We start from the raw sequence: 27846 nt of genomic DNA, 5'->3' as shown, positions 1-27846 counted from the left end.
TCATGGTATCCTTTCAGCAGGAGCCATTTGACAAGGGAATTTGTTTATAGCACAGAACACATTTTCCTGCCAATGGAGATTTTCAGTTTTGGGACTGGGGTGATGTGTCCTCCTGGCTTGTGGTAGGGAATTGGATGCTGATGTTAAACCATCCTCTCACCAGCACAGGTCACTGGAATCACCTTCCCAATCTGGGAGGTTTTGTTCTAAATTACAGGCCATCCACGGAGCTCCAGGTGAGACACAGCCCAAACAAATCCCTCGCTCACAACGTCTCCCATGGCAAGGCAATTATCAGGCAGCTGAACTGCTGCCCTTATCCTACTGGGCTATTTCAAAGAATGTCTTTGTTTGTCTTCCTCTCCTACTTGTCCAAGTTTTCCTTCACATTTTGACACCTTTAGGATATAACTGTGTTAGACAGGAGTGAGGTCAAATGAGATTTCCTGCTTTGAGTGGAGGTGTGAGGTCACAAAATGTGCTGTGGCTGGCTGCTGAATGCCTGTTAACTCTGGCACAGCAGCACACACACACACACATACATATATATATATACTTATAAACACTTCAGTATGTATTTATCTTAATATCTGAGGAAAAAAGATTACCATGTTCCAAATCTGCTGGAAACTCTTAAGCACTGTTGTGCACTGAAGTGCCATTGACAGACACCAGAAAACATTCCTTCTGCAGAGAATTCATTACTGGTTGAGTTGAGATTTTTTTTTTTAATTGGAGAATTAATGAAAAATACCAAATCTTTTCAGTAGCTACTGAGGGATCTTTGATTTTTACGTGTTTTTATATAAAAATGTTCCTGAGTATTAGATCTAAGTAGAACTTCTAAGCTGTCATTTCAAGATCTGTTCTCCTTTAGAAGCATCAAAAGTGTTACAAAATGGTCAAAATCTTCTGTTTCAGTAGAGCTCAGTCAGAATTTTTCCATCTGACAGCTCAACAAACACAAGGAGTTTCATGTTCTGCTTTAATATTAAATGTTGCTTTGTAAATCACAGTAACTGCTTCCCACCAAACCTGACTTGTGCTTTATTTCAGAGACCTGCCAAAGGAAAGCCCTGTACCTGTCAATGACTTGTGAAGAGCCATTCCTCATTTCTGAGATCCCTGCCAGGAATGGGAGAGTTTCCAAGAGTTTCTAAGTTCCTCGGACAATGAGAAAATGCCCCAAGCCCCTTCTGCAATCGTGAGTATGGATATTTATTTCTCAGCTTGGATTTACTGACTGACTGACTGAGACATTCTGGCTGCTGCAGTGGCACTTTGAGAAGCTGGGGTGTTTGTAGGGAACCAGTGAGCAGAACCCTGAAGTGAGCTCAGAGCCAGTGCACAGCCTGCAGTCCGTGAGCAAACCCGTGCACAGACCCAGCATTTCAGGGCTTCTCTTCACATCTGGCAGCCAAACCAGATTTAGATTTGCCTCACCCCTGGTGGAAAAGGAAAAAAGCAGTGAAACATGAGTTAGGTTAGCGTCTGTCTGTACAAATTCTTCCTGGGTGATAAATGATGGATTTCATTATTGGCTGTTTGCTCCCAGCACTGTTCCCCAGTGCCTTGGTCTGGAAAGCCCTCCTTTCTTTTTGCACTGGTGGAAGTACATCCCAGAGCTCTGGCAAGCCCCACCCTTGGCACAGCTCCAGAAGAGCTGCACAGCAAATCCAGCTGCTGGGTGTCACTGGGGACGCAGGCTGGGCTCTCAGCAGCAGCAAACTCAGCTCCTGTTACAGCAACATCTCACCCGAGGTGCTGCTGCACAACAGGGTCACACCTGCGCCTGCCAAGGGCTTTGCTGCTGCACAGAGGCCAGAACTCCACACTAGATCAAATCAGGTGGATTAATGTCAACAGCCATAACCTCACAGGGTGGGGTCACTGCCCATGTGTTGTACAGGGGCTGAGTCTGAACCATCTGATGATCCTGGGCCCAGAAAATCTCTTACTCTGCATAATCCCCGTGACCTTTTCCTGTGCCACTCATCTGCCTGCGCTCACAAGGGGCTGGCACCTGGCTGATTTTATGGAGGGCGTGCTGCATGTCCTGGGATCAGCCCTAATGTGCTGTGATTCCTTCTGCAGTGCTTACAGCCCTGTCAGAGAGCTCAGTGCTGGGCTTGACTCGGCCACTGCAGGGCTTTTCCAGAGGCCATTGCCCCGTTGCTCTGTCTGGAGCTGCTCAGCAAGCACCAGGCAGCAATTCCAGACAGGGCTGCTGGGCACCAGCCTGGGCACAGGGAGGTGGGAGAGATCCCAGAGACACCATTCACCATCAGTAAAACACCTTCTTTATTTCCCTTTTTATTGGCTCTGTCTGCTCTCATCTGCTGCCTGAGCATTTTATCTGTTCACGCTGCTTTTTTCTATGCAATAAAAAGAGCAGACAAGCTTTTGCCCTGTATTTGAAATATTTGGCACATTTAGAGGTAAATCACAGAAGGAAGGAAGGAAGGAAGGAAGGAAGGAAGGAAGGAAGGAAGGAAGGAAGGAAGGAAGGAAGGAAGGAGGGAAGGAGGGAAGGAGGGAAGGAAGGAAGGAAGGAAGGAAGGAAGGAAGGAAGGAAGGAAGGAAGGAAGGAAGGAAGGAAGGAAGGAAGGAAGGAAGGAAGGAAGGAGGGAAGGAGGGAAGGAGGGAAGGAGGGAAGGAGGGAAGGAAGGAAGGAAGGAAGGAGGGAAGGAGGGAAGGAGGGAAGGAGGGAAGGAGGGAAGGAGGGAAGGAGGGAAGGAGGGAAGGAAGGAAGGAAGGAAGGAAGGAAGGAAGGAAGGAAGGAAGGAAGGAAGGAAGGAAGGAAGGAAGGAAGGAAGGAAGGAAGGAAGGAAGGAAGGAAGGAAGGAAGGAAGGAAGGAAGGAAGGAAAGTGTAAGAAACTGGAAGAGACTTCAAGGGACACAACGCTGTTTAATGGGGCAGAAGCTGAGAGACAAGTGAGCTGCAATGCAGAGTGATTTGCATTCTTCCAAGATGATTTGTAAAGGGGGAGAGGTTGTAGATGAAATATTTTGATTCGCCTTTATCTCACTCTGCCTGTGCACTTGTGTCATTCATTTCATGTAGTAACCTCTACTAAACTGTCAGAGGCTGCAGCATAATTTTGTTGACCCTAAATTAAGGCAAAAAGCTGCAGTTCTGGAATTTGGAGCTCATAGTACCTAATTGGCTGAAGGGCAAAATAAAGAAGTAAAGATCAATGACAGCTTTTCGTGTCACATGAAAAGTCAAGGTTCATGCATCAGGGAACTTGAAAACAACCAGATTCATCTAAGTTCAGCCTATGTCTCAGTCCTAAAATTGCATTAAACTCCCTGTTTCTAATTCTCATTCAGTGGAGCTTAGATGAACCTCAGATTTTTGGTGTTGCCACGATGGAGTTATGGGAATTGATTTTCTTGCAATGTCAAGTTCCAAAACTGGGAAATAGTGGCAGGTTTGGGGCTCTTTCTGCTTTCTTTCCTTTCTATTCCTGTCTATCCGACATGGCAAAAATGCAATCTAATTGAGGTGCAGGAAGGCAACCTCCATGAAGTTAGCGACTGAGGGAAAACAAGTTAATCTTTCAGGCTTTGAAGGAGCTGGTACCAGGAGAAAAACTGTGCCTGCAATACAAAGCCAGAAGCTATCAACTATCCCGAGAGATGTTTTCACAAATCAACAAAGAACACAAGCCAGGAAAAAGAAAAGAGCAATGCTCTGCTCTGTGTCCCTAAGAAGGGAAACTGAAGAGCTGTGAGCATAGAGCAGGTAGGAGCTGGCTGTCAGAGGAGTGGCAGCTTCCAGCAGAACAGGAATAACTCAGGAGTCTCGGGATGAGTCTCTGCTGCCTTGCACACTGTGCAGTGTTTCAGTCAAAGCCCAGAAGAAGCAGAGTTTCCAGGCAGCCACAGAACATCATGTGAGGCCGTGCAGAAAGAGGATTGCAGCAGAAATGGGGCTCCTCCAGATCTACCTAAGACCCAGAACTGACACTAGATGGGGCTCAGCTGGAATAATTGTCCTAGTTCCTTCTTTTGTCCTCTCACCCCAAATATGTTTAGTTTGTGTTTTACTTCAGCATGCTTCTATAAATCTTCAGAGGATCCATCTGGGAAGCACTTCCAGGATGGAAATGCTCTGACCTTTAGATGTTGATAGGTGAGGTGCATATTCTCGTGTTCTGTATTACTGACAGCAATGGCAGTGCTTCCTTTTTTTCTGTGAAGAGTGTAAGTTTTACGTGTCTGTATGACTTCAGTATATAGTTACCCTCCTACAAAACAGAATTTATATGCCAATGTTTTTATTGCAGGGATGTAGATGCAGGGCCACATCTGGATAAGCACATGACTCCATTTAAGCCAGTGTCTGACCCATCCAAGTCCTCTGCAGCACGAGGCCATGGATGTGCCCACAGAGGCAGGAGCCCGGGCATGGCAGGACTGCTCAGGCAGCTCCTGTCTCCTGTGCTCAGGGTGATTCCTTTTCCAGACCAGCTCTGTGCCAGACCTTGCTCCTGCAGATGTGCCTGGTGCCACCTGGGGTGTGTGTGGCAGCTTTTGAGGGTGAGTCTGCACTGATGAGGACTGCACAGCCCTGCCACTCATCCCGCTCAGCACCTGGACAAAATGTAGGACTGAACTCCAGAGGAAGGAGCCAGTTCTTTGTTATTTCATTGTCTGAAACTTTTTCCTTGGAGCGTGTTTGGGGAAGGATGGGAGATAGACTTTTTACCTTTCTAGTTTTGTCTCCTTCTGTGGTGCATCATACCCATCCCTTCCATAGCTGAACCGGTGGGTCTGGACTTTCTGACAGGAATTCAACAGAAATCTTTTTCAATCTTTTGTCCCCCTAGAAGCAGCCCAAGTTTTTGGGGCAATCTGTCTCAAAACATTTCTGTAAAATATCCTTTTAGTTTTTGATGCTGCTCAGGCCCATCAGACTGACACAAAACCCTCTCAGTAATGTCCCCAGCCCCGGTGGAATGGCTGAGCTCTCTGAACTCCAGCCTTGCACTGTCACACCATAATTGCATTGCAATTGTAGAGGTAATTGTGGCGGGTTCTAGGCCACTGGCTCTGAATCCTCAGGCTGACCATGGCATTTGTCTGTACTTTCCTGTCACTGGGGCTGATCACTCCGTGCTTCCCAAGGGACCAAGCGCTCGCTCTGCACAGCTCCTTGGAGCTGAGGGTGCCTGCCCACACTGAGAGATGGGTGAGTGAACGACCCCGTAATGTTCAGGTCGGTTCGGCTTATCTAGTTCGGTTCGGTTTATCTAGTTCGGTTCGGCTTATCTAGTTCGGTTCGGCTGAACGCGGTTCCGTCCCGTTCCGTTCAGTTCACCTCAGCTAAACTCGGATCGATTCGGCAAATCCCGGCCAGAGTCGGCGCTTCGGCTACGCTCGGCTGTTCTCGGCCACACTCGGCCGCACTCGGCTCTTCGGCCGTCCCTGACTCTGCTCCGCGGTGCAATGGCGGCCGCTGGCGGGGCCCCGCTGCCCGGCCTGAGCCCCGTGAGGGGACAGAGCGCTGGCACAGCCGCCTCAGCCCGGGTCACCCTGTCTCTGCCCGGGCACCGCGTCCCCCGGAGCGCGCCCTGCAGCGCAGAACGCGGCCTCGGAGCCAGGAGCGGGGCCAATGCCCTCGGCTCGGCAGCGGCGGCGGGAGGCGGCGGGCGGTGCCCTCAGGTGAGCGGCCGGAGCGGGGCCAGGGGCACCGGGGCACCCACAGCGGGACGGGGCTGCTTTGGGCGCTGCTGCTGCGGGGGACCCGTTGAGGGTGGGACGGGGCTGTCCCGGGCCTTGTGGCTCTCTGGGATCCCGTTCCGTGGAGTAAAGCTGGGGCTCGTCCCGGCTTCGGGGGCAGCGCTTTGTTGTGTGAGAAACAAAGTTCACTCTTTAGAACTTTGACACGTTTGTTAAAGGATAAAAGGCAGCGCTGGGAGGCTTGGCTGTTTGCCAGGAGCAGCCGGTTACCTTAAACCGTGTTCTCTAGATTCTGTTCCATTGCAGTGGTGTATGCATATTCATTCGAGTTTGTACATATTCAAACAGTCCTTGGAGTTTAGATGTTCTTTTGCTTGGTTTTAACCTTCGTGCCATCTTGTGGATTAAACCAATAGACTTTATTTCTTCCTGTGCTGCCATCCTGTTTTATTTTCATTCCCTCGGTATTTGACAACGAGGGTCAATAATTTTTTCCTTTTTTCTCGGTGCTCTGGTTTCTGTTTCTGTTATCTTGTGTTTCAGATAAGATTGTCCCCAAATGTGGGAAATCACCTAATTATCTTACACCATTTTCTGAGTTCCTTACGTGTAAAAGCATTTTACCATTTCACAGTCTCTATTATGCTACAGTCTAGAATAGTATCTCTTGCACTGCTATTTGTTAAAGCTCTGCAGTGCATACATGAACTGACAGATGATGCTTTATCAAGAGCAGTAGTTACAGATTGTGCTCTCTCAGGAGTTTTGTGGTCAATACCACTGTGCCAGAGCTAACACACGAATGGCAGAGGCAATAACTGCATTTGTTATGTTTCACACTGGGCTGGGCTGGGCTCTGTGTCCCGGGAAGCAGCGGGATGGGGGTCCCTGTGCCCACCCCAGGGTCCCAGAGAGAAGCTGCTCCTGTGGCTGCCGCTGAGGGGCGCTGGGAACCCTGAGCAGCCCTGATGGAAACCCATGGAAAACCGGGTTTTGTTGGGTTTGGGACTTGCCATTTCCCCCGCTCCGTGTGTTTTGCCTTAGGAAACAGGAACTGGGCACTGAGACACTTTGTTACCCTGGAAGGGACGAGTTTCTTTGTGTTTATTTCCTGAGGCACCTGGAATGTGTCCACAGTGGACTTAATTTTCTTTTCTCCTCTCTTTCAGGGCAGGAAAAATCATCCAACTCCTCCCATCTTTGCCAGAAGCTTTGGTGTTTGGGCAGCCAAAGGCAGGAGGCCTCAGCACCAGGGCTCTGCTCCTGCCCACGCTGTGGGGTAAGTCAGAGGGACACAGGGCTCCTCTTTTCCTCTCTGCTGGCATTGCCTGCCATGGGAATGCCATTTGTGCCAGCCCAGCCCCAGCTGTGCCTGCTGGACAAGGGCAGAGGTGAAGGGACAAATGCCAGAGCTCCTGGGGCTGATGGAGCTGCGGTGGTGGCTGTGCCCTGAGGGGCAGCTTGGGCATTGTCTGTGCCCCCAGGACTGCTCTGGGGCTCAGGAGCTCTCAGAGCATTCCCAGCTCTGCCAGGGGGGCAGCTGGGGCTGGGCTGGGTGACAGCAGGAGCTGGGCTGGGGCAGGGCTGGGTGACAGCCCCTGCTGGGCCTGGCACAGATGCAGGGGCAGGGCTGGGAGGGTTTGGGAGCCCTGGGAGGAGAATGAGGGATGGTGAGGGCACAGAGCTCAGCCTGTGCTCTGTCAGCACAGCCCTGCAGGGCACTGGGATCTGGGAACAGCTCCAGCTCTCCTGGTGCCAGGGATGGGCTCTGAGGGACCAGGCTCACCTGTGGCTCCCAGGTCAGCAGGAACAAGGGGCCAGAGCTGGGGCCCATCAGGCTCTGTTTCCCTCTGGGAAAGCACAGCAGTCTCTGGGCTCAGGTGAGTCTCCTGCAAGTGCTTAGAAGAGCAATCCAGGGAAAAGGGAGTTCAGGAATTGCATCTGCTGCTGGGAACAATGCCTCAGGCTTGCTCAGTTTGTGTCTGTGAGAAGTGGGCTTTGGGCTGGAGAGGGGCTCTTGGGAACAAAAGATGGAGTCAATCCTCTCCAGGGATGTGCAGGGAAGGACTGAGTGGGAGGGAAGGGGAGTATTTAGAAATGATATCAGTATTTCTCCCAAAACTGGGGTGGAGCAGTGATGGGGGTGGTTGGGTTTGCTCTGGGCCTTGTTATTCCTTGTGCAACTTTTAAATTCTGTTGCATGATTTACTGTCCAGTATCTTTCTCACAAAAACTGGCAGAAATTTAGGTTCAGGATTAGAACTTTTGTCCATTCACTGCAAAATCTTGCCAAGGCTGGAGGACTGGGGTGGTGGCTGCTCTCAGCAAAGGTTACTTATTAATGCTGTGTCAGATTCCCCTCAGTGCTGGGCAGGAAAGGTGAGGGTTTGGATCAGGAATTCTGCAAACAGGGCCTGTGTGATGGTTGATTTGTTTTGTTTTTCAGTGGGCCAGGGCTGGCACAGGGAATCGTGCAGGTACTGACCAGAGCTGCTGCCCTTTGGAGCCATTTTAAAGGTGTGATCATGGAACATTTTGGGGGCTGTTTTCAGCAATCTGGGTTTAGAGCTCCTGTCCCCAGCCCGTTGCTGACCCTGAGACATCTGCTCTGGTTTCAGGCTGTCCTTGCTGGAGCACCCTGGTCCCTGCCGTGCCCTGGGACACAGAGGGAGCCCTGTCCCAGGTGGCTCTGGCACCTTGGCAGGGATGTGGCAGCAGCCCCAGAGCAGCTGGAGGTGAGAGCTGGGTGTGTGAAACTGAGCAGGGCTGACCTGGGGCTGGGGGAAGGGGAGGAGTTTCCATCCCCCTGGAGCTTTCTGCTGGCATGGGGCAGCACAGGGAGCAGCATTCATTGTGCCCCTCCATGGGCACTGCTGCCCTGGTGTCTCTGCTGTGCCACCAGACCGTGGCACTTTGCTGCTGTCCCTGCCACTGCCACCCCCCCGGGGCTGTGCCCTCCTGCCAGCCCCCACAGGAGCTCCAGGGTGCCTGTGTGCTCTGCTGGGAGCGTTTGCTGGGAATGTGCCTCATCCCTGGCAGTGTCCCTTTGTCCCTGGGCTGCCAGCCAGAGCTCGGGGCTGCTCAGGCTCAGGGCTGGATTGCCAGGGCACTGAGAGGGAGCAGCACAGGGAGGGTGACAGAGAGGGGCTGGCAGAGCCCAGCTGGCAGCTGTGCTGGTGCTGCAGGTGGGCTGTGGGCACTGCAGGGAGGGACTGTCCCTTTCCCTAAGCAGCCCTGCAGATCCCAAGGGCTCCTGGAGCAGCATTCCATTCCTTACTTCCCGTTGTGCACATTCATTCTCCCACTTGCCATGAGCCATTCTTTGATTTCTCTAGGAGAAAACTCCCAGCAGAGACAGATTGCACTGGAGGCCAGAGTTGTGTTTGGAGCAGGGAGTGCTGAGAGCTGCATCTGCCTGTGCTGCCACAGCCTGAGCACAGCCTGGGAACAGCCTGGGAAAAGGGACTGGGGCATTTCTGGTGCCCAGTGAAAGAACACAAACTCAGCCATTCAGCCTGACAGTCCCTCCACTGAGCTCAGCACACACCCTCAGAGGTAAGTCCAGAAACACGCAAGAAAAAGGTGACTTGTTTTGCTGTAAAGTTATTTCAAGTTCTTATTAAAGCCCAAGCAACATTTGCTCTGGATTTTGGTTGGGTGAATAACGAGCAGTGGGCACAGATGATGCCATCCATGCAGCTGAAAACCTGGTGCAATCTAGAGGGGATACAGGAACTGTTTGTGTAGGAAAATGCAATGTGAGGGGATGTCAGGGGCAGTGAGGTGGCATTTGTGAGGGAATTGCTGAGGTCATTGAAGGGAGCCCAGCAGACAATTCCCCTGGGAAATCTGAGGGCCCACAGCCAGGACTCTCCAGGGCTGAGGGGGCAGCCTGGGACTCACTATGTGCTCCTTCCTTGGCAGCAGCCAGCAGGGAAGGGACAAGAGGATCCCTGTGGGATGAGGCTGGAGAGAGCGAGCAGAGGAGCAGCTCGGGCTGGGGAAAGGCAAAGGGACCAACGTGGTGTCACCAGGGCACCTGTGAGGAGCAGAATGGACACTTGGAGGCCACATGGAGGTGAGGAGTGGGTGGTTTGGGGCAAAGTCTGAGTTAATCTGCAGGGAAATAAGCAGGGGATATTTAGGAGGGAAAAGCTGAGGTGATGAGCTCACCCACCCTGGCACAAGGTGTGTTTGCACAGCCTGGGGCCAGAGCTGAAGGTCAATCCCAAGCCAGCCCTGCTCAGCCTCTAAATCCCAGGGTAAGTTGTACAGGCTGCCCACTGAGGGATTAAAAAGACATAAAAATGAAACCAAGAGCATTCATGAGATTCCTGGGAATCCCATTAACTTGTTGTCAGAACTCTCAACACAGTTTTGAGCTTAGATGACAAGAAGGCATTTCTTTATTTGGATTATTCACTGTGTGGGATTTGGGGTTTATTTAAAGCTCTCATGGTGGCCCTGACACTGCTCAGGAGCTGGTAGGAAAAGCAGAGCCAGAGCTCCTGGCAGGCACAGGGTGTTTTCCCCCATAGTGGATTGTGGAGGAATTGTCTGGGACCTGGATTGTCCCTCTGGGTGATGCTGCTTGCTGTGATTTGTGTAATTCCATACATTTAATTCCCAAAACTTCCCAGCCCAGGGGTTTGAGCTGACAGGGCAGGACAAGGATTGTTCTCTGTGTGGTGCCCAGATTTGGGGTTCCCTGTCAGCTGTGCCAGTTCTGATGAATTACACCCAGAGCCCCAAATTCCCTGCTCCGTTCCCGCTGCAGTGACCTCCCAGTGCCCCATGGAGTGTGGGCATTGCCTGCAGAGCTGCTGCCTTGGACAGCAGCTGTGCCAGGAGCAGCAGAGCTTCCAAGGAAGCCCAGCAGCAGCACAGAGACAAGGACAGGGTTATGTGGCACAGGACTGGCATTTATAACCCTCACCCCAGTGGTGTCCCTGGGGGCACTGGACAGAGCTGCCTGAACTGAGCTGGTTTCACCCCCTGAGCTCCAGGATGGAGAACATGCAGTCGGTGTTCAAAGCAGGAGAAGGCAGTGCCAGATGTGCTCCCAGCCTGTGCTGGGGCAGCCCCTGTGCCCAGGGGGGACATCTCTCCCTGCAGAAACTCAGCTCCTCTCAGAGCCTCAGCAGTGGCCTCTCCAAATCCTTTTCCCTCAGGAAAGGGATGCACATCTGTCTGCAGCACACCTCCAGGGGGACCTACCTGTGAAAGCTTTCCTTCACTTGTGCACTTGCAGCTGGATCCTGAAAAACTCCAAACTCCATCCCACTGATTTCCAGGTATCTCTGAGGGCTCCTGCCTGGGATTCAGTATCTGTGGGGGAAGATTGCCTTGGCTTTAATGCTGCTGATGGATGATGGCCTCAGGCTGGGGAGGAGGGAAGGGATTTGGGGAGGCTGGGACATACCTGCAGCTGTGTGGGAGCTCTGAACTGGGAATTGCTGCGTGAGCCCCTGTGCAAACCGCCCGTGCCTCCATTCCCAGGTAATGCCAGCTGCTCCTTGGGCTCCTCCTGGGCTCTTGGTGCTCTGTGGGGGCTGGAGCATTTCCACGTGCCTGCTCAGAGCAGCCCCTGGCCCAGGAGCCACGGTGCAGGCACAGCTCCTGCTGCAGATCCCACAGACACGAGGGGCTGCTGCCTTCAGGAGCTGCTGGCTGCTCCTGCCCTGCGCTCCCAGCCAGCCGGGACACCCTGAGGGAACACCGGGGAGCACGGCTGGCAGCGAGCAGGAGACACCGAGGCCTCTGGGCCCAGAAACAGCCCCGGCCTCAGCAGCCACCACGGCTTTGGCCTGGCAGCGCTCACCTGCAGGGAACGCCCCTGTCACTCTCCAGAGGAACTTTGGCCACGGAGCAAGGTCACCCTCAGGACTTGTCTTGTTCACTTCTTCTGGGGAAGCAGAGGGACGTTGTGTGAGCACATTTACAGCTGCTGGGTAAATCCTGGGAAGGGCAGAAAAATCAGGGTCATGGGGAAGCGGGACAGGCGCGGATCCGCCGGGATTTATGGGCGGGGAGGCGGGGCCCCGGGGGCGGGGCCGGCACAGGTGTGAGGAACCTCAGTGCGGCTGCGCGGGGCGGGGCCTTGGGGCATTTAAGGCACGGGGAGGCCACAGCTGCGCCATTTGCTCGTTGGTGTTCGGTGGGGAAGGTTGTTGCTGGCCGGGGCCCTTTGGGGGGTTGGGGGGGGGCTGGAAGGGCCCCGTCCGGGAGAGGGGGTGGGGCCTGGGGGGTAGCTCCCCCTCCAGGCCCTGCTCCTCTCCCGGATCCTCTCCTCCGGACGGGGTTCTGGCCCTGCCCCCTCCCGGGGACCCCTCCTCCGGACCACGGCCCGGGGGGGAGGGAGGAGCGGGCGGGGGATGGGGCAGGACTATGAGGGATGGTCGTGTGTCTCGCAATTTTTTTTTTTTATTTATTTTTATTACGTCTGTCTGTTTATGCTGCGGAGTGACGCGCCCCCCTCTGCTCCTCCGTCCGGAGGAGAGGATGCGAGGGGGCGGGGCCTGGAGGGGGAGTTACCCCCCCAGGCCCCGCCCCCTCCACCCGGACCCTCTCCCACTTTCCCAACCCCCCCCTCCCCCACCCCCGGGCCCCCTCTGGAGCAGGGGGCCCCCACCCAAGAACCCCCCATGCTGGGGGGGATGTAGGGACAGCCGGAGCCCCGGCGGTGCGGGGCGCTGCGTTGCACTGCAATGGGGGGACCCGCAGAGAGGCTCCGGCCCCGTGTGGGGACCCCAGCGAGGGCGGGGGCGCCGGGCTCCGGCCCTCAGGGCTTTATTATTGCCCGGCACCCCGAGCCCCGCGGTGCGAGGGAAGGAGGAGAGGGGAGGACGGGGAGACAGGAGAGATGGGGAGGGAGAGGGGTCGGAGTGAGGAGGGAAGCGGGAGAGGAAGGGAAAGGCCGAGGGGGAGAAGAGGGACGGTGGAGAGAGGAGGAATAGAAGGGAGAAGCGGAGAAGGGACAGGACAGGAAGGAGTGAGGGGGGTTGGGTTTGGGAGGAGAGGAAAGGAGCGTTTCAGGGCGAGGAAGAAAGGGAATACGCAGAGAAGAAAGGACGAGTAGAGAGAGGGACAGAAGGGGAGGCCAAAACCTCCGTGCCTCACCTGCGGAGCCCGCACAGGGAGCTCCGTCCGCACCGTGCTCTGAGTGAGCAAATGGCGGTTGGGGCGATTTCCGGGGTCTAAATCAACTCGACCCCGCGCACCTGAGCTCTCGCCGCCCTGCACACCTGTGCTCTGGCCCCACCTCTAATGTCGCCCGGCACCGCCCCTGGCCCCGCCCTCTGTTCTTTCAGGCACCGCCCCCTCACCACGTGGGGGCGCCGCGCTCGCCCCGCGCTCTGTGTCCGCCAGAGGGCGCCCTGCGAGGTCCCGGCCCCACACGGCGGCTCCGCTCCCGCACCGGGGAACGGCCGCGATCCCGCACCCGGCAGCGCCCCGTGCAGGCGGCCGTCCCGGGCCCGGTGCCGTTTCGATCCGCCCGACGGGGGAGAGGCGGCACGGCCCGGCACACCCCAGCGGCGCTCTGCCCCCCGGCCCGGGCACGGTGGCGGTGGCCCCGCCGCAGCGCCCCCTGCCCGCGCTCCGTGGCCCCGCCCCTCGCACCTGTGCCGGCCCCACTCCCCGTCCCGCCGGTGCCGGGGCCGTCGCTTGGGAGCCTCCCTCGGCGCCGTGCGAGTGACCGTGGCCCGGGGTGCGGGGGCCGAGCGCCGCCTGGGTCTGCCGGGGGCCAGAAAGTGGCCTGAAGAGACACATTTTGGATTAACTCTGGCTGTATAAAACCAAAGTCAATTAGGATTTCCTCAAAAAGAAAAAGAAAAAAAAAGAAAGGAGGGGGTTATTAAAACTATAAATAGAGTCAGATTAAGGTCTGTTCCTCAAAGTTTTGGCTTTTGGCACTTCTGTAAGCAACACAACAGACTGTGGGCAACTGTGACAGACTGCAGAGAGGAGGACTCGGAGGAGGAATTAATTCCCTCATCCAAATCAACTGAATTGACTTGGACAAGGAGAGGAATTCCCTCTGGAGTGTCAGTGCTGCCCAGGTACTGGCAGGGTGACTTGCACTGCCACCTCTGGCGCTCAGCGGGCACGGCTGAGGGGCTGCTGGGCCTCTCCGAGCTCGCTCCTTTGAAGGGGAACTTGGTGGCATTGCTGAGAGGATGCCCTTCCCTGTTTCCCAAGTGTTTCTGTCCCAGAGCAGCCCCTGCTGCTCCCACAGGCCCTGCCTGTGGCTGTGACCGGCAGAGCAGAGCCCTCACTCACTCACTCGCTCCCTGCAGCTCCCGTGCCCTGCCGATGTCACATCCCAGGGCTGGGCGGGCAGTGGCACCGGGCAATGACCTGCTCGGTGTCCCTGCAGCTCCGGCACAGCTCTGCGGCCAGGGCAGAGGAGCCCAGTCCCCGGTGGCTCTGACACTGCTGGCATTCACTGCCACAGGACTGTGGGGTCACCTCACCAGCAGAGAGACTCCACGGACCCCATCCAGCGCTTTCAGAGCTGCTGGCACCGGGGCACGGCTCTGACTGAACTCCTCCTGAACGCTCTGCTACAGGAGGGAATTCCAACGGATGCCTGGTTTGCTGGAGTGTTACCTATCAAGTGGCCCAGTGAGGTTTTTCTGTGTACCAGTTTTAGATTGAACCTTTGTAGAGTTAGATTCATGTTTTGTACAGGATGATGTTTCACATCACTCCTGAGCTGGGCTCACCTCGGTGCTGCCGAGACCCAAGGCAATCATTCCTTTGGGGGCAGCCCCAAGCCCATTTCAAATTTCACCACTGGACCCCATGACCATAAGGGGTTTTTTCCAACCTAAATGATTCTATGATTCCACGTTCCCAAACTCAGAGGAATCCAGACAAACAGATCTCATGTACAGAAAGTACCTTTCAGGGGTGTTTATGTAAAGTACAATTATTTTCCCCCCAACAGATGGACTATTTTCTGCTCAATATAAAAGGCATGTGTGTTCCTACCCAAAAGCTGTAATTTACTTGACATCTTCTACCATCCTAAACCAGAGCAGTAAGATGCAGCCACAAGAAGCATGGAAAACCAGCCAGCCTCACCACTGCCTCTGCCCAATCCAGGGACAAGTCCAGAACTGGCTCATAAGAGAGATCTGGAGAGTTTAAGGCTAAAATCACCTGACTGTGAGGACTGGCCTGCTCTCTCCCAGGCTACAGCTCCCTTTTTATTGGGAATTTACTGGGCCATGGCAGAAAATTCTGTTTAGCAATATTGACTTCTTTTTTCTCCCCTGCCCATGAATGCTTGATTTGTTTTTTGCATTCCTGAGAGCTTCCTGCATCAGCAGCCCTCTGTGGTGCCACCTTCAGAGGGTTAAGGGCCTCTCAGGTTTCAGACTGTCACATGGTAACTTCAGCTGCTGACCCAAGCCCTTGAACTGCGGGAACAGGGAACCACTGCTCCTGGAGATGCTGCTCATCACAAGTTATGGGCCATTTATTCTTCCTGTTCCTTATCCCAATCAACCTTGTTCTCAATCTCTGTATCCATGCTAATTTTACTATGCCAAACACTCCAGCCAAACCTGCGGTGCCCCTGTGGACATACATGGAATAAACCAAGTTGGTTCAGGGTTTTTTCAAAATATTTTCAAATTCCTTTGTCTATTTTTCAGCTCCAGAAACACAGATTAGAACAACACAAAGTACCTTTTTTGGAGCTCTTTAGCCAGTGAGGTCCTGCAAAACCTGTTCTGTCTGGAGGGCACCTGTGCAGATTTAGTTATGCAGTCAGGTTCACTGACAGAGCAATCCCGAGTGACTGGGAAAACTTGGCACCTGCCTTGATCCCCCAGTGTTTCTCAGCTATGACATCCATCAGTTCTGGTCTGCTTCAGCAAAGCTCAGGCTGAGCTTTTGACAGCCCCAGAAGTGCCTGTGCTGAACGTCCCCAGTCCCTTTCCAAGAGCAGCTCTCAGGCTCAGCTGATGAAGAGCAGATTAACCCATCACAGATATTCTCATTTGTCACACGGGGCTGGCAAGGAGCAGCTTTGGCCTCTAAGGCAGGAATGTGTCAGGTGCTGTCAAAATGAATCAGAAACTCAAACCAGCTGTGAGACGGCGTTTCCAAGACTGCAGAGAGATCACTCCTCATGCCCCCCAGAAGACCCCGTTCTCCAGGAACAGCAGTGGTGAACATCAAGAAATCCCTGCTTTACTCAAATATATCTTGGTGAACTTTACTGTGCTTGCAAGGAGGGGTGGCAATAAACAATGAGTGGTGCAGACAAAGCTCTGTCCCCTGGCAAAGGGACCTGACCTTGTGCAGCTCTGTCACCTCAGCCCTGGAAGATTGCAGCCTTGGCACTGAGGATTGCTGTGTGCCCTGGGGAGTCTGTAAGGTGAGTTACAGGAACTGACAGGGAAAAGCTCTCCTTGCTCAGCTGTCACCGAGTTCCACACACCCTCAGGTTTCTCTGGACAGAATCTGCTTCTCCTGGAATGGAAAGATTGAGCCTCTCCTTTTACACTCGCTATTACCCCATTATGTGCTGCTTGGGAAGGGCTTAGGTTTGAAAATTCCCTTGCAGAGTATTTCTAGAAAAGAATCTATGAGGGCTGAAATACCAGTGGTGAGGTTTTATATCATCACCCACCATGATCAAATGGAATGGTGAAAGTCCTGGCTTTGTCTATCTGACAAATTGCACCCATCTTCCAAATTTGCTGAATTGTCATTTACTGTTTGCTTCTTTGGGTGACCAAACATTTTATTGCTAAAGCTCACACAGCACTGGTTCAGAACCACAGAGAAATTCAATGTCAAATCTGAAAACATCTGAGTAGATGTCCCACAGACACCAACCCCACACCTCCTCATCCAACCAAACCCGCCCCCAAGACAATCCTCTGCCCAGGAATCAAATAGGAGCCCCAGTCCTGGAGAGGGTCAGCCCTCAGCCCAGGGCTAGCTGTGAATTCCTGCAAGGGAACACAAAACCACAGGGACTGATTTTCACCTACACCCAAATCCACAGCTCTTGGGAAAGCTACTGACAAATCATTTCAACTTCTAGCACTGATTGTGGTTCGTAGTGAACACTGAATCCCAAACGTGCACAACCACCCCATTCCTCTGCCTGCTGGGCCTGCTCTGAGCCTGGGCCAAGCACAGAAGATGCAGGATGGAGTTTTCTGAGTGGGAAGGCCAGAGGGTGTCCCTGCATCCTCAGTGTGTCAGCGTGGTGAGATGGAGATCACCACTGCAGCACTGTGGCACTCACACAGAGCCAGGGCACCTCTGCCTGCCCAGACTGCTTCGGGCACTGCACCACTCCCAGCCCTGTGTGCTCAAACCCTGGCACCAGAGCTCACAAGAGCTGGAAGAGCAGCCTGCCCATTTCCTGCCTGCCCCACAGGAACCACTGCAGCAGCAGGGTCCTAGGCCCGTGATGTTTGAATCTTTGCTCTCTGCAGCTTTTTCAAAAATGAATTAGAACACAGATTATTCTCCCTCCAAACCTGCAGCTGCAAAATATTTCTTCTGTAGGAAGCAGAGGCACCAAACCAAAACACCGACCCAGCAGCCACTGGAGTTAAGGCAAAGTTGTGACGACAGAAGGAAAGCGAGCACCAAGATTTTTTAAGGACAAACGCGTCAAAGCTCCATCCTTTACACACCTGCCCTCGCTGATGCCACGTTATGGAACACATCCCTGCTCCCAGAGGTGCAGGAAGGATCCGCGGCAGCGCCGCCGAACTGCAGCTCCCAGCTGGAGCTCCCGGCTGCCGCAGGGCCGGGATGTGCGGCGCTTCCCTTGGCAGAGGGCAGAGAGCGCCCCCGGCCCGGCCCTGCCCAGGGGCACAGCTGGCACCGCTGCTCGGCTCCCTCCTACCTGGGGCTCCCTCCTGCCTTGTCCCCCAGCTCGGTGCCACCCGGGCCTGCCCAGAGCAAAGCCCATCGGTGTGACCGTGCCCAGGCACAAACCAAAGCCCATCACTGACCGTGCCCAGCACAAACCAAAGCCCATCGGTGTGACCGTGCTGGGCACAAACCGAAGCCCATCACTGACCGTGCCCAGGCACAAACCAAAGCCCATCACTGACCCTGCCCAGGCACAAACCAAAGCCCATCACTGACCGTGCCCAGCACAAACCAAAGCCCATCACTGACCGTGCCCAGGCACAAACCAAAGCCCATCAGTGCTCTGGTTCCTCTCCCCTGTATCAGAGCCTGTTCTGCTCCTGGGTACAACGTGGGGCCCAAAGCCATCGCAGCCCTCTCTGTTCATCTCTTCATTACTCAGTCAAAAAAAGAACATCCATGATTGCAGTTTTCAAATAAGTTTCCTTCTTCAAATTATTTCTTCAGATTTGGCACAAACTCCCTCAATGCAATAAATAAATTTAATTGGTTCACTAACTGAGGATTTAGCTGTACTTTTCCTATTAAATCCAAACAGTTTCAGTAGAACATGTTCACAGCCATTTTTCTTTTCTATCCCTTGCATCATGACTTGCCTCTTCGCTTTATTATACTCAATTTTATATTTCAGATTTCAAGCTGAAGAAAAAATCCCTCTCTCTGAAGAAGATTTTCCCATCAAGTGAGCCATATATATTTTTAATAGGGATATCAAACCCAGCCTGACGGCACAAACACCTTGAGACACCTTCTGGACATGAATGTCTCTTTAAAAATATTAAAGCTCTAAAGGTTAAATTGTTTGCAGGTTTATCTGAACTGAAAGAATAAGAGATGTTACAATAGGACAAAATGATGGCTCAGGTCTCTAGGACACAATCAATTTTGGAGGATTTCTCCAGCAGCCTTTGTCCATAGGGGTTTGCACTCCTGTTCACCCATTTAACACAGAAAATAATTACACTTAAAAAAGGGTTACCAAAATATAACACCCTTTCTTTAATCCACTAACAAAAGCTAAATGAGATACTTGGGAAAAATCCTAATGCAAAGAAATATTTTGATTATAGCATTTTACTATTCAATAAGCCCTTATTATCTTAGCCAGATTACTGGGGTGGAATCTGGCTTTTAGCTTACATTTTGAACACTAATATTGTGAAATGGGACAAGAGGACCTTTAGTTCCAGCTGCCTGTGCTGGTTTCTGCTGACCCTATATTGACACCAAATAAACACGGTGCTGGGGGTACATGTAAATTGCTGCAGTATAAAGAGAACTTCAGTTGTTTCTTCAGAAAGAGTCCCCTACAACACCATAAAATTTCTTCCCAAGCCAAGGGATTATTAGGTTGTGGGCTCTCTTTTCTACTTCTTCACTTTTAAACTGTGATTCCAAGAAGAAAATCCTTGTGGATGTTGCTGCTTTGACAAGAAAGGTGATGTGTAGGGATACAGAAAATCATGGTTCTCTCTTTCCCAGGAATATTTTGGCAGCCAGCAGGGAAACCTTGGGAGAAGCAATGCCAGGCAGAAGATGCAGGACAGTCCTAAATCCAGACCAATGCACTGCATTTATGGCAAGGCAGGGGCTGGATTTAACACAAGGATGGTGCAGGGAGACAAGGAAGGAGAGAGGATGAACAGATGTGTGCCACTGACATTCATTTCCAAAAAGCCACTGAAGAAGTTTGCCTGGATGTGCAGAAATGTCTGGGCATGGCTTTGTGGGTCAGGAAGAAATAGGGGGAAAGGACCTGAACCATCAGTCTGGGAGCCTCATCTTTAGAAACTTCATCCATCCCCATGGATGTTCAGTAACAGAGATCTCAAAGCACCTTTAAGCAGACATTGCAGGGCTTGGGTGCAAAGTATGTGCTCACACAAAGATGTTATCTTCAAGTTTGCTGGAAGTAAGTACTTCAGATCTGGAGGTTTTATTTAAAAGTGGTCTGTTAAAATAGTAAATTAAAAGACTGAATGGCACTTTTCAAGCTGCCAGTATAAATTCAGAAATGAATTTTTAATATCTCTAATGGCATGTTTTCCTATACATTACTAAAACCATAGCCAAAGGGAACCATTATTATCCACATGAGTCCAGAGCATCAGACAGCTAATTAATAGCAGATCACTCTTCTCCCAGTTCCATGTTTTTTTTAAATGTGAGGATCTCCATAACTGAATGTCATACAAAACATTATGCAAAGCATCCAGCTTTCTCCCAAGTCCAGCAGGAGCTGAGTGCCAGGGAGAGGATGTGCCAGCACAGAGCTGGAGGAGCTCTGATGTTTACTCATTGAAAAGCTACAAATGCAAATCACAGCAGGACTCAGAATGGAGCCTGAGGGAATGTGAGAATAACTGGAGCCCAGCTGGAATGAAAAATCCTCTGGAGCAACAAATTCAATATGCCAAGAAAAAAAAAATAAGTCTGAATCCAATAAAGTCTTGCAAGCAGACTGGCAAACACAGCAGCAAAAGCTGTGCTCAGAGATGGAAACCAAAATATAAAGGGGGAGGTTGCCATGGTGGGAATGGAGACCTGAAGCACATTAATTAATTGCATTCTCCCAAATTAAAACAAGGACACTGCCATCCCTAAACTCCTGCATGGAACCAAGTGCCTCAGCCTTCTGTTGTCCATGCACAACCAAGCTTTCTCTGTGCCTTCCTAATGAAATATGTGCAATACCCAATTATCAATCAGCTGCCAATTAAAACCCGATTTCCCAATAATATGATCCTGCTAACTGAATTTCCATGCAGCCCTTGGCACCCTGGCTCATGAGCAGCTCTGCCATCCATCAGTTCTTGTGCTGCCAGGTCTAGGGATGTGCTGAGCAGATGGCCAAGGATGCTGCCTGAATTCCAACTGCTGGTTTCCACACAGGCAGAGGTGGAGGGGCTGGCACAAACATTTCCACGTGGAACTCGATTAAAATTGACCACGAGGTGTCACTGTTGCTCCAGAGAAATTCAGCAGCCAGGGGATTTTTCTGGGCATAAGCTGAGACGGAGTGGGGGACTGACTCCAGTGGGGATGCACCAACAGCAGCTCTGGTTACTTTTCCTCCCTTTCCCAAACTCCACACGTGCCCACGCCTTTAAAGAAAAATCCAACAGCACCACCTACCCAAATGCCACCAGACAAAGGACCCAGTAAACAGTGAGCTTTCCTACAAGATTTACCTGCTGTATTAAAAACCACAAAGGCCACTTGAGTTACCTCAAAGACATGGGAACCTTCTCTTTTCTAAAGGGAAGAATGACCCATGGATGCTGCAGCAGAAATTGCTCATTATCCAGGGGAGGCCTTTCCCTACCATGTTACAGAATCATTCCATTCTATTTCAGAGTTCACTTTCCCCCAGGTGCTCTCCAGCGTGCCTGATATGAATTATTTGTGATAGTTAACATTTACTGAACAGCACTGGAATACCCTGCCAGCCATGGGGAAAGGGAGCCAGGACCTCAGGCAAACACAAAGGGCCTTTCCCTATGGAAAATCAGCTGTGCAATGTGAGGATCACTGATTTCAGCAGGGCTGGCTGCTCCACATCAGCCCTGACCCAGGCAGGGCTGCCTGTGGGAATCTGAAAGGAGCAGTTCCTTACATGTGATATCCAAAAAACAAACACATTACAAATTGGCATTACAAAATCCTGACCATCAGCAGGAACTCGGGATTCCCAGTGAGTTTTTCTGCCCAGAAATCTTAAATCCAAAAACTCTTAAAGGCAAACAAGTGGGATTAAGTGTTGGTAACACAGACATTACTCATGACTTGGTTTGAAACACACACACACACATCGCTGTGTCGGCAAAGGGGACAAGGGGGACTTGGGGGAGGGGCGGGAGGAGCAGCCGCACTCAGGGGGAGCAAAGAGGAATCGGTGGGCTTGGCCGGGGTGGGGGGGAGTGGCCCGCAGGGTGGGCTCGTAGAGGCAGAATGGAGGGGCTGGGCCGCGAGGACGGCCAAACTGGGGGCGGGAACCGCCAGAGCTGGGACAGCAGGGACCAACGGGATGGCAAAGGGGGAGTGGCAGGAGCGGTGGCAGGGGCCAGGAGGTTCGCTGGGGGCAGAGGAACGGGTGTTGGGACCTCGAGGGGGCGGCAGGGGCGAGCAGGACTGCGGGTACCAGAACCGTGGGGTCTGACGGGGGGTGGGGGGGCGTGTCCCTTTGGAGTCTTGCAGCAGCAAGGGGTGGACTCGCAGCAGGGGAGGAGCTCGGCAGGGCGGCTGCTGTGGGCATCCCCCGTGCAGCAAAGAGCTCCAGCAGCACCCTGCAAGCTGGGACCAGCTCCATGGCAGCCAAGTGCCAGCAGGAGATACTATTAAAGTGCTTTATCCAAACTGTGCCCAAAAAGTGTCTGGCACAAACGGCTGAAGAGTCAGCATTGGGGAATTCATTAAAGTCCAGTCTAAGAGGTTTTTAAACTCCTATTTCAGTAACAGTCTTGGCATGGAACTGAAGACAGGCTTTAGTTGCCATAGAGTTCTCTGTCGTGGACAGAGTGACTGTGTCCCATTATTAGACCAGAGTGTCACCAACCTCGATGTGGAATAAGCAGTGTCCGCAATCAGGGCATTACATCACCCCATTTTACATGTGTCGCGCTTTACGGCCGTATTTACGACAGTCGCGCTTTACGGCGCCTTTTACGTCAGTCGCGCTTTAGGGCCGTCTTTACAACAGTCAAGCTTTACAGCAGTTTAACGACAGTCACGCTTTACGGCCGTATTTACGACAGTCACGCTTTACGGCACCTTTTACGTCAGTCGCGCTTTACAGCACCTTTTATGACAATCGCGCTTTACGGCCGTATTTACAACAGTCGCGCTTTACGGCCGTATTTACGACAGTCGCGCTTTACGGCTCCTTTTACAACAGTCGCGCTTTACGGCCCTATTTACGACAGTCGCGCTTGACGGCAGTTTTACGACAGTCGCGCTTTACGGCAGTTTTACGACAGACGCGCTTTACGGCCGTTTTACGACAGTCGCGTTTTACAGCACCTTTTACGACAGTCGCGCTTTACGGCCGTATTTGCGACAGTCGCACTTTACGGCAGTTTTACGACAGTCGCGCTTTACGGCCGTATTTACGACAGTGGTTTGTGTTTGGGGGCCTGTGGCTGGGAGTGGCCGGCTGGCTCCTGAAAATCCACGATCCACAGGATAGTTCCCAGACTCAAGGTGGCACCAGTGCCAAGTCGGGCTGGTTTTACACAGAGGGTACATATCAAATATCTGGGACACCTCTCCTTTCTTTCCTACAGTTTCAGCCCTGTACTGACCTGAACCAACAGCACTCAGCGTGTCCTCAGTGCATTTCATCTTCCAGCTGCCCTGGGCACAGCACCTTTGGGAGAGGGCAGGGGAGGGCATTTCCTCACCCCTCACCTTAAGGGTGGAGAAACTGCAAAGTGAGGGGAGTAATTAGGAATTGCGAGGCTCATGTTTCAGAAAGAGGTTTCAGAATTGGGTCTAGCTTTAGCTAAGACACATGAACGTTGTGTGGGCAGCTGAAAAACATGTAATGTCCTCAAGTATTTACCTCTGTGCTTTGCAGGGCTTGGGAGGGAATAAAAACTGCCACAAGAAGGGCACAGTGAGGAGTTAATAAACAAAAGGAAACAAAATCTCTCGGGTTTCACTATGAATGCACCTTGCAAAGGGAAGTCCCCAAGCTGCTCCTGTGAGCAAACTGACTGATGAATATGGTTAATGCACACACAAATAACAAAGGCAATGCAATCACTGAAATGGCATCTCCCTTGCATCCTGGAATTGCTGGTGAAGGAAGAGTGACACTCGTGGAAAGGCAAGAACACGAACAGTGTTGCCTTGATTTGTTCTGGAGCACCAGGGGAGTCTGCCAATGTCCCAGTAGGCACTGATCTGCTCTTCAGGGTAACATTACACAGATTTGCACTGCTCTTATCTCAAACTCAAATAACTCCTGAAACCACACAGCAAACAGTTCTGGGGGTACGTTTACATCAGCCTGATCAGGAGGCATGAAAAATGAGTACTCCAGTCAGTGCATGGTGGCTGCTCAGTTTGTGCTGCTGCTGCCACTTCCAGCTCTGCTGCTACAAGCCACACTTGAGCATCACTTAACCCATTTCTCTTACATTCTGACAAATAAATCTCTAAACCACCATTCCTTTAGCTCTATCTAACCAAAATACCATGAGATTTAAAAAAAGAAAAACAAAAGTTGACATTTAGTGTTGAAAGCAAAAAGCCCACAAAAGTAAGATTCTGCAATTACTAACCAATAACTGAGGTATTCTGAAAGTCTCAAGCCCTTTGTGGCAATTCCAACCAGAAAGAGAACCACAGGACTAGTGCCAAACCCAAAAACCACATCAGTGCCATCACAGCACAAGAGGACAGGAAAAGCCTTTTTGCTCTCTGAAGTGGCTTCTTCAGGGCCACTCAGAAAATCTTCAGGCCATTCAGAAACTAAATTGTAGCCACTGAATGTTGTAACTCTTCAACTGAACAAAAGCAGATATAGCTCTCCACATATATTTATTACACATTAACAGAGATAGAAGTCTTTTTGAAAAAAGGTCTCATCTGAAATTTCATAAAAACATGTGAGTTACAGAAACATGCTAAAAGGACAGCAGGAGTCTTCATGCATCCCAAGACAGGAGCAATGGTGATGCATGCTTTGAATATCTGAATTTCTGTCCATACTGCAAAAAGCAGTCAAAGAGATGTGAGCTGGTGGTAACAGCAAAACAAATTAAGCTTATGACAAAATATATTTTTCCCATATTGAACTGCCTGAAGAATTCTGGCATCTCTAGAACTGAAATGCAGTAACAATTTCCTTCTCAAAAAGATACACTTAGGCAAAATTCATCAAGTCCAGTGAGTTCCTGACCTCCAAGAAGGACACAGTGAATGCCAGCACATAATTCCCTTGATCAGACCCTCAAAATCTGCCCTCTCCCAAGAGTGCCCAGCTCCCAGAAACAACCTTTGCCAGCCAGATTGGGTACTGATGTGCAGCTCAAGTGTGCAGACAGCCAGGGCTGCTCCTGTGAGCAGCCCCTGCACACAAACACTCCCTCCTCACCTCAGGGATGGGAGGGGGCACAGCATGGCAGGAACGGGGTCTCTGATAACTCAGCTGAAAGAAATGCACCAGCATTTCCTGCTTTACAATAAAGTCAAGTATTAACTGAAGTGACGACTGGAATCCACATCTTTCCCTTGTCTCAGAGATCTCTCTGACTGCAGCATTAAACCCCCAAGCATTAAAAGAGCTGATTTATGTTGTGGGGTTTGTGACTGTGCAATATTCAGGCTGATTTCACCAATCAGTAATCAAACCAGCCCTAGAGAGTCAGGAGTTGCTGATTATCTCCAGCTTGCAAATGAATTCCTAAGACAACACGGAGCTGTGAAGAACAGCGGGGTCCTAATGTGGTAGGAGGGGACAGAAAAGATGGGACCAAATCAAACTGATATTGCTTGTGTGACACAGTGCCTGAAATCCTGCTGCCCAAATAAATGAACCAGCAAAATAATAAGTGGAGGAGCTTTAACTGATTTAGCTAACCAACCATTTAAAAAGAAATCCAGCTTGATGGACTTAATGTTGGCTTGATGGACTTAATGTTGATTTCTCAAGCCAGAACCCTTTTGTTTCTGTTATGATTGTTATGATTAATACAACTCTGCCCAGGTTCCCCAGGCCATTTATTACCACCTAGCAGGGATAAAACTGAGCAAGGGGAATGCAAATTACAGAGGTGAGAACCCTTTAGAGCACAAAGCTTTGCAGCCAGAGGTCAGCTCCCCATCCTTCATGCAACATCTAACAGCAGTGGCAATGCATCAGCTCCACTCCCAGCAGCAGCTGGAAAACACAGATTCCCCAAACAATTCCCCTGCCTTGAGCTAAGCCAGGTGAAACCCAATTCAAACAGCCAGGAGATGAGATCTGAAACTCCAATAGTTTCACTTTGGGGTTTAACCCAGCCTGCAAAGATCTGCTGGAATGCCTTGTCACCATCTGTCCCATACCAGGTGTGTGGTACCAGGACACAGCACAAGGACTGGGCTGCATTTTCTGTTCTCTTTGTGTGGGGCTGGTGCCTGAATGCACAGATTGGATTCACCTTTCCTTCTCTTTAGACAGAGGCTTCTTTGCTCACTTTCTTACCTGTTTTCTCCTTTTGCCACCTTTAATCATTTGAAGACTCAGTTTAAACTATAAAATATTTATTACGTACACATTCAGAAGAATAAAGATGCTTTGGGGCTAGAGATGCTGGTAACTCTTGAATAATTCAAGCCATGTTTTTCAGGGGAACACCTCAGGTAAGGCAGCAGCCACCAACACCCAGGTGCTCTGCTCCTGCTGCTGTTTTAGCTCCTCATCTCCATTGCCCTAAACAGGCTTCATTTACCCTAGGTTCTCTCTCATCTGCTTCATTTGCAAAAGTTTCAGATGAATAAATAACACAGAGGATGAGGTAAATGCACACAGGCAGAGCTGACAGTTGTCAAGCTTCCACCAGCACCTCACATTAATGTTCTACATCTCTTTAATGTGTTCCTGGCGTCTGCACTGAACGTGTTGGGCACAGATGTGAAAAGGCCACTGCCCGGAAGGCAAAGAAATGTTCAAATGCTCAGCAATGATGTAAACCCTGCACATTCTATGTTCTATGTTCAACTTAGGCTTCCAATTAAAAAGAAAGAGAGGAAAAAAATTTAAAATTGAGAATCCAAAAACATACTAGCACTGCCTGCTAAGCCCAGCTGAAACACTGCCCTAATGCTGTCATTAACAAAAGGAGTGACATTCATTATAACAGTGACAAAGTCATTTAACTGCTAAGGAGAGCTTTGGAAATGTGTGAGCTGCCTTGAAAAGATCTGGCATGTGATGACAGGGGCGCTCACCACAGGGCTGCAGATGCAGCTGGATGGTTTAGAAACCCAGATTTGGATCTGGAGATCATCAATCACACTTTAAACTTATTTAACAGCACAGGAAATATTCAGAGAGATAGACTAGGCTATTTTAAAAATAGATACACACTTCTAGGAGTTTGTGTGTGTGCAGATGGACTGTCAGTAGCACACTGAGTTTGCTCTGCCCCTCTGTCCCTCACAAACACTGCTCTGTAAGGGCAGCTCAGAGCCAGCCCCGAGCAGCCCTGGCTGCAGCAGCACCGGGCTGTGCTCCTGGGATCAGGGACAGCTGCCCTGTCCCGTGTGTCACTGAGGCTGTGTCAGCACCAGGCTGTGCTCCTGGGATCAGGGACAGCTGCCCTGTCCCGTGTGTCACTGAGGCTGTGTCAGCACCAGGCTGTGCTCCTGGGATCAGGGACAGCTGCCCTGTCCCGTGTGTCACTGAGGCTGTGACAGCACCAGCCACCACTCACAGGCCTGCACAGCTCTTCTCTGGGCCCTCAGCACAGCAAGGCACTCTCATGGCAAATACCAACATTTTACCCACTCCCACCGGTCTGCCAGGTGTCCTACAAAACCAGTGAGCTCTGTTTCCCTCTCCAAATTCAATTTCAGGAAGTCGAACATCATGTGCCACATCAGTGGGGTCCCATTTCTTAATTTAGAAAACAGAGTCAAAATGATGGGTAGCCAGCATGAGCCTTGGAGGTACTCCTGAGGTTTTCCTGCCATGCTGAAGGTAGCTGCAATTGATATTCATTATTTCCTTTAACCTGAGAAATAATTAGCTATCACATGTCCTTCCATGGACACATCCAGAATGGAGTCATAATGTAGTCCATAAATAAACACAGCAATTTTTCACCAGCATGATAGTTTGACATTCCACAAATTAAGAAAAAAACCCAAACAACCTAAGAAGGTTGTGTGATTATTTGAAAACTAGAATCAATTATATGTGTAAATAGATTAGCAACAGCAACAGCTCTGGACAAGCAATTAGACAGCTAATTACAGGGAAAATGCAACTGAAGGCTCCAACAACAACTGCCCATCTTCTCCCCAGCCCAGGTGATTGAGAACTCTCAGGTTTGTTTGTTTGTTTAGCTTTAAAAAAATCTGTTCATGTAACTCAGACACAGCCACAAAGTGCAACACACAGAAGTGAAAGAGAAGCTCAGGTCTCCCACAAACAGTTCCCTTCTCCTTTGTCCCACCACTGCTGTCAGCCCAAGGAACAGCTCCTGTACCACCAAAACAGAAAAACTTACACGTGAGCTCTGCTCCCTTTCTCC

General features: G+C 51.2%; 1 protein-coding gene and 2 long non-coding RNA genes across 14 annotated transcripts in view; 2 read left to right on the top strand and 1 right to left on the bottom strand.

Moving 5' to 3' along the window:
- LOC113460244 (uncharacterized) overlaps positions 1-2459 on the top strand; it is a 42194-nt gene extending 39735 nt beyond the window's left edge. The window contains exon 5 of the long non-coding RNA XR_003382033.2: positions 1057-2459. This is a non-coding gene — a long non-coding RNA (uncharacterized LOC113460244). The remainder of the gene's footprint in view (positions 1-1056) is intronic.
- Positions 2460-5373: 2914 nt separating this feature from the next.
- Positions 5374-20872, top strand: LOC141729217 (uncharacterized). Of its 12 annotated transcripts, none has more exons than XR_012580602.1 (8): positions 5385-5671; positions 6859-6968; positions 8136-8206; positions 8308-8424; positions 9025-9244; positions 9617-9767; positions 10861-10983; positions 17228-18227. XR_012580602.1 is itself a non-coding variant. In XM_074542073.1 (6 exons), the coding sequence occupies exons 1-6, from the start codon at positions 5456-5458 to the stop codon at positions 10910-10912; spliced, it is 717 nt and encodes a 238-aa protein (XP_074398174.1). In that variant the 5' UTR covers positions 5387-5455; the 3' UTR covers positions 10913-11118. The 12 variants fall into 12 exon arrangements, 1 of the variants encoding a protein (XP_074398174.1); XR_012580597.1 differs by lacking the exon at positions 9025-9244 and having other exon boundaries at positions 5386-5671; positions 17228-17657; positions 17760-18227; XR_012580599.1 differs by lacking the exon at positions 9025-9244 and having other exon boundaries at positions 5386-5671; positions 17228-17793; positions 17861-18227.
- LOC141729218 (uncharacterized) lies at positions 9251-11247 on the bottom strand. Its single transcript, XR_012580607.1, has 3 exons — positions 11112-11247; positions 10907-11017; positions 9251-9728 (listed from the first exon to the last, which is right to left on the bottom strand). It is a non-coding gene; the product is annotated as an uncharacterized LOC141729218 (long non-coding RNA).
- Positions 20873-27846: the final 6974 nt, after the last annotated feature.

The sequence above is a fragment of the Zonotrichia albicollis genome, chromosome 5 (genome assembly GCF_047830755.1).
Source record: "Zonotrichia albicollis isolate bZonAlb1 chromosome 5, bZonAlb1.hap1, whole genome shotgun sequence".
Taxonomy (NCBI): Eukaryota; Metazoa; Chordata; class Aves; order Passeriformes; family Passerellidae; genus Zonotrichia; species Zonotrichia albicollis.
This window is presented reverse-complemented; position numbering and strand designations above follow the sequence as displayed.